At 37.2% G+C, this 6824-nt stretch overlaps 1 protein-coding gene across 2 annotated transcripts in view; it reads right to left on the bottom strand.

The window, feature by feature from the left end:
- Positions 1-5577: 5577 nt before the first annotated feature.
- LOC127354389 (complement C3-like) overlaps positions 5578-6824 on the bottom strand; it is a 31508-nt gene continuing 30261 nt past the window's right edge. For both annotated transcript variants that reach the window (XM_051384268.1, XM_051384269.1), the window contains 2 exons: positions 6293-6437; positions 5578-6023 (listed from right to left, as the gene is read on the bottom strand). In XM_051384268.1, coding sequence (XP_051240228.1) covers positions 5882-6023; positions 6293-6437 — 287 coding nt within the window. In that variant the 3' untranslated portion in view covers positions 5578-5881. The remainder of the gene's footprint in view (positions 6024-6292; positions 6438-6824) is intronic.

The raw sequence follows: 6824 nt of genomic DNA, 5'->3' as shown, positions 1-6824 counted from the left end.
GTACGTTGTTCATCTTTTGACTGTCAATGGAGTGACTGGATTTACTAAAAGATGGATCAGATTAAAAGTATTTTTTTATTTCTTGGCCCAAATGCAAACCAAGGATGTTGCGTTCATGGCCACCTCATTAACCCCTACATAACCACGGTATCCCAGATATACTGAAATATTATTTGTAGAATGAGTAATTATCCATTTACAATATGCTGAATCCTTCAGGTAAAAAATACAATATTACATATTTGAACATTTTCATACTAAACATACAATAAACACACAAAATCATAAATAAAGTTGTTTTTAAATGATAAAAATGTATTAAGTAAGCCTTACATTTTTTAGGTAGATAACTTCAATTACAAAATGGTGGATAAATGGATGAATGGTGATAAAGGCAAACAGATATTAGCCAGTAAAAGTGGGTCAACATGTCAACAGATTTTGCCATAGCTTTTAAGGAATGGGGCAGGTAAGAGGTACAGGCAGGCAGGTACAGATTAGGGCTCAGGTACAGGTTCATATGACTGGAAAGCAAGGCAAGAAGCAATTAACAACCTGGCAGGGAATAAAAGGAAATGGGTCAGATACACACTGCAGGCCTGATGGGGTGAACTAGAAGCAGGTGAGCAGTAGTGATGGGTCGGTCGCGAACGATCCGGCTCTAAGAGCCGGCTCTTTGAAGTGAACGACGGGAGCCGGCTCCTGATTGGGAGCCAGATCCGAATTTTTTTTCCAGATTTTCCCGTTTTTTCCTCTTAAAGCCGCGTGATTGGTCAAGATGTGTGGCGGCATCTGTGTATCTACACTGAGCAGGAGGGGGAGGGAGGGGTTACAGACACACATGGCACAGTCAGCACGTGAACAGGTGGGAGGGAGACGTGAGAGCGAGAGACCTTGGCGCTACATAGACAGAGACTACACACTGGAAAGGGTGAGGAAAATGAGAAACCTAGTAAAGTTTGGACACATTTTAATGTGATAGTTCAAAGGCAGAGTGTACACTGTGCAAAGTTAAACATTTCATATCAAGCAGCTTTTTGTCTAATTAAGAATTAAATTGAGTCTTTGTTCTTGTGTTTTATAATTTTTTTTGTAGCACTGTTCCATGTTGAGTGTATTAATAATCCATATAAATACTAAACATTTGATATAATGCATGTATTTACATTAGATATTCATTTTACACATAATTTGGTAATAAATTAATTTAAGCAAAATAAAATATGAGGAGCCACTTGGGAGCCGAAAGAGCCGGCTCTTTTTAGTGAGCCGAGCCAAAGGAGCCGGTTCTCTAAAAAGAGCCGGAATTCCCATCACTAGTGAGCAGGTAAATGTGAGTCAGTTGACTGGGACGGGCAGGAATATCTGAGGGCATCTGGTGGATGGATGGAGAACTACATTGCAGGAGTCTGTGGAAAGGGTATAGTCACTGAAGAGATGGACAGAGAGGCAGATTATGACAATTACATCTACTGTGACTACAGTTTGTTTCAATACTGTACTTTTTTTTTTTTTAATACTTACAAGAATAGTTTGTTTGGGAAGTACGTATATTTCTTGCTGAGGGTAAGATGATAAGTTTAATATCATTATTATGTTTACCCTTAATATAGGACAAAAGCCAAGAGACCCCTTAGCTTAGCCCCCATAAAACCAGATGGTAGGGGTCAAAGCAGCAACGCTGCTGGAACCCAGTAGTATTTGTTTTTTCTTCTTCTTCTTCTTCTTCTTCTTCTTCTTCCTCGTCGTCTTCTTCTTCCTCGTCGTCTTCTTCCATTCGCCGATAAGCAAGAAAACATATCAAAAATATTTTTTTGACTTCTCAATTTTCTCAAAAAAATATTTTTGTCATCTCCTCTGAAACCACTGGGCCAATCGGCCTGAAACTGAATTGACATTTTCTTTTTCACCAAATGTTTGATGGAACACAGTGGCATGGTGTGACTTTTCCCAGCAGTTATTTACTAAAGATAATAATGAATCATTGGTAAAGAACAATTTAAGTGATTGAATTTAGACTTCAAACATAAAAAGGTTGTTTTAGAATTAATATTAAGAATGTAAATACAGAAACAATAAAAATATAAATTATTTTGTTAATCAAGTGTGTGTTTAAAATTACATTTCAGCATTTACTGAACTACAAACATCAAGAGTTCAAATCCTTAGGTAGCCAATGTGTTTTCGAGAGCTTTTTGTCACAACCTGCCTGGACCCTGTTCCATGCTGCTTGCAGCTCGATGTACACTTCAGTTATTGTATTGATACGGACAAACAAAATATGTGCTAATTTGTGAGCTTTAGAGGTGTTGATAGACGCCCTCTTTAATTTAGTAATTTCACTCCTGTTGATAGGCTATTTAATATCAGCATTTTAATTCACAGTCATTGTGAGAGTGCACATTTTGTGGACTATCAATAAGAAACAGAGACTGGACAGTAAACCTTCAAATCAGTAACCTGGCTATATCTTGCCAGGTTTTTGCACAATTGCACAATTTATTCTATCTAGTTTGACCTCAGATTTCTTACCATTTTAGAGTTCACATCAAACACTACTGTATCTGCTTGTTAATTCTTTCCACATGTGCCATTAAAATGTGTAACTAATGGAAAAAATAGATGTGTACTCTAAATCTTTATTCTGGATAAGTCATTCTTTTTTTTTTTTTTTTTCCGCTTTTGATAAGCCCTAGTTCAGCCAGATCAGACATAGTGTATCTTAGTTTTAGAGTCCTACTATTTGATATAAACAACGTTTGTTTGATTAGTAATAATGAAAGTAGGCCACACTAGCAAGCAGATTGTCCTGATAAATAACAGCCTTTTAAACAAGGCCTTTTCTCTCTAATAATTAAACCTAACCCTGGCTTTTTACCTGCTTTACCAAGCATGTGAGGAGGTTCAGGGATGTTTCAGCTTCTTGAGAAATGCTACATTAGAAACTGGTGCTGACTGGCCTTGTTTTTTGAGGGGGAAGAAGACATTATAGTAAGAGCTTCAGACACCTGTCGCTGTGACCTTGTTTTCTTAGGTGTAACTAGACTGTTGGAAAGACTGTTTGTCAAGCAAACTCCACGCCACCAGTCTGGGGTCAATTTCCTGGTGCCAGTATTTTTTTATTTTTATTGTTTCAATATATTTTTGGGGGCTTTTTGCCTTTATTAGATCGGATAGCCAAAGATAGACAGGAAAGGAGTGCAACATGTGTGCACTATAAAATGATATTTAAAAAAAGATTTGCTATTTGTTTTTACAGTATGCCCCATGACCATTTCAGTTATTTCTATTAATAACAGGGTATGATGCCAGGCTGGGTCTGTGATATGGTTGTGATGTCCACCAAGCCATAGCAGAGGACTGTTGCTAATGGTGTAAGGTAAATATGTCTTATGTTATAACCTGTTATACATATATTGTCTTTCAACATCCTTAAAGAGTGTTTTCACATATAGTCCTTTTTAAATGAACCAAACTCAGTCCTCTTGGACCAATAAGTGGACCAGCAGAAAAGGGACTTGTGTTCATATTGTCACTTTAGGAGAACTCAGTAGTTTTTCTGTTCCACTTCAGCACTGATGGGGGCTCAATCCTCTCTCTGTTCACACTATAGTTCCTCTGGAGCTGGATCCTCAGTTTTTTCATTCATTTATACATACATACACACACACACACATTTAATGTAATTTGACTAAAAACTATGCATTTTCACATAATTTCACTCACTACATTATCACTACAATATGTATTTAACAAGCCCACACAGGTTAGAGTATTTCACATTATACTCAGACGTTAGCAAGAAAAATGTGCTGAAATGAAATTTAAAATTATTTATAAATTAAATAAAAACTATTTTTAATCACTACCATGCCTAACACCCTCACCACCATCACTACCATGGCATGGATATATGCTCTTCCTGTGTCATTATCTTTCAGTTTTTTAAAGCTGAGAACCATCAAACCAGACCTATCCACATAGAAGGTCCAGCTCCTAACTCCCCCAGTTATTATGTCAAAAGCAGCTGTCCAGAAACACTGTTCTACACTCTGTGCTCTGTACTACAGAGGAGAGAGTTTTTTGAGTGTAACTGAAGTTGTCTCTTCAGATCTCAATGAGCCACTGAGCCTCAGGATCTATTGAAGAGCAATGAAAGCCAATCTCAGAGTTGTACCTCAATAAATTAGCATATGAATGCACACAGCATTGTTAAAGATGTTTATGTTAATTGTTTCTCCTTGTTTGTCCTAATTGTTTCTCCTTAAAACAAAACACAGAGTAATGTACAGCGAACACAATCCTGAAGTTAAGAGACCTTTTGTGCACCAGGCAAACTGAGGGATGCCTACTCACTTTAGGTGGAAGCCAACTACCCTGAAAAGCACTCTATAGTACAGGACATTTCTCAAATTAACCAATTGTTTATAACAAATTTTAATTTCATTCCAAGCCGTAGCCTACATCTCTTCACATTCGCAGTGCTGTGTGCCTGTGTGTACATCCTGCAACTTTTGGAAAAAAACAATACCATATGTAAAGGGGATGTGTGACTTTTTTAAGTATTATCATACTTGGAAGAATACATTTGAATAATAATATAACATTAATTAAATTAATTAACTACATATAATAAAAATAATATTAATACACTAAAATAAAGATCTATAAAAATCTAAATATCAAAATACTGGACAAAGCAAGAATCACTTTAGGCCCACAACAACGATAAATTAAAATGTAATATAATAAAAAATTACCTTAGTCAATTCCATATAATTTTTTGTCAAAGCCACATGGAGCCACTGGAGAGGGGCTTAACAGTAGTACAGTACAGTACAGCTCATCTGTTGGATCAGACCACACAGACTTCACTCGCCATGTGCATCAGTTAGCCTTGACCCCCCAGGACCATGTCTCTGGTTCACCGCTTTTCCTTCCTTGGAGCACTTTTGATAGATACTGACCACTGCAGACCGGGAACACCAACATAAGAGCTGCAGTTTTTTTTTTCCCCAGACACACTTGGTGGAGATCTAATTCTAATCAGAACATACGTTTTTGCGATATGCCGAGAGAATTAAAACAAGTTCAATTTGAATTTGTTCATTTAAATTTTGTTTGAGGCTATACTGCACATATTGCATCATGCTCCTGCATATTTCACATATAAATAAAGTTTTTGTGATTTTCTTGCTAAACAAATTTAGCCAATATAACCACCAGCATTTGACGCTCTCTGCTCCGGTACTGACTGTCAGTGACAGACAGCACCAGACAGTGATACAACTCTGCTGTCATGCACTGTGATTGACTCTTCGACTGACAGTGCTATCAGCAGCACGGCAGGAGAGATGCTCTGTGGTGCGCTGGGTTTTTATATTTTATATGAGCTATGGAACTATGTTTTCACATCACAGATGACAAAGAAAGGTATTAGAACGTGAGGTAGGCAAAACTTGAGACTCATGTAGCTGCGTTTCCATCACAGGAACTGCTGACAAAATTCAGAGCTTTTGAGTTTTGAAAGTTATTTCATTTTATACTGCTGAACTTCCCATACATCAGTCCACTGACTTCAACATTGTCAAAGTTTATTACATATTAACTTCAACTTTGAGTTGAACTCATCAAAGCTTAGAATACAGTAATCAATATAACAGTGATACTATTGAACTATTTGGAAGTTTCTACATTAACCAAAAGTTAATTTGTACATAAAACAAAGACAATGAGATTAAGACCATTACATTTTAATCAATGCAGTGTAATATTGTAACTTTTGCAGCCCCTATATCTTAAAACAGTAGAAGTTTTATATCATAAGAACAATGCATAGTAAAGATTATTCGAAAAGAAACATTTGATTTCCTTAAATTTACTACTGCTGACATCCAAAGAGTCCATACCCCTGTTCCAGCGCCTCTAGGCCCCTACAGGTATTTCCATATTCCTCAGTTTGACACTCTGCTTCTGAGGGCCAGTACTCGATCCAGGTTCTCTCACCGAGCACATACAGATATCTGAGGAGAGCAAAGTATGAAATACATTGAGTCTTCATGTGGCCAGCTATCTGTAACACGCCGGAACAGAAAAAGCCTAATCCCCTCCTTCCTACAAAAAACTGTACATTTAATTGCTCTATCAATAGCAAAAGTAACGCATAAACTAGAGTACAAGAAAGGTGAACTTGATTCAGAAAGCAGTTAAAATGTTTAGATGGAGACAATATTATGAGGGCTACACACACCACACACATGCACATTCACATTCACTCAAAAAACAAACTTACAACTGATCTTGATCATCGTGCTTAATATCTTTGGACGTTCCCATTATAAGGTAGGTTTTGCCTTCTCTCAGATCTAAAGCCTGCCTGCAGTGCATAGGACTGAGGAATGTGCGCTGTTTACCCCGAGGACCCACATCAGTAGTTCCTGTAAATAAAATATATGGTAGGAGAGAGAGAAGGTATTTTAAATGCATAGTTAAAGGTGCTAGACAAAACATTACTGTTGTATTATCGTATATTCCCAGTGGAGTTGCTTAAAGGGACATTGTGTAGTGTTTTAACTATTTTATTAGCTAAAATCAATGTCTTCATTCATAAATGTGTCCTCATTGGTGTAAAATTACCTCTGCCAATGATCTGACTTATCCTCGTAAGCAAAGAATTTCTTATCTGTATATACATTGGAAGGGCAAGTCCATGGAGGCTTCCATGTCGTTCCGCCATTTTGAAAAACTATAATCGCCGAGAGGGACATAAAGCACTAGCCTACCTGTCTAGCTAATCCACAACACGTTTTCGTTCAGAGCCAGCG

Source organism: Dicentrarchus labrax, unplaced genomic scaffold, assembly GCF_905237075.1.
Source record: "Dicentrarchus labrax unplaced genomic scaffold, dlabrax2021, whole genome shotgun sequence".
Lineage (NCBI taxonomy): Eukaryota > Metazoa > Chordata > Actinopteri > Moronidae > Dicentrarchus > Dicentrarchus labrax.
This window is presented reverse-complemented; position numbering and strand designations above follow the sequence as displayed.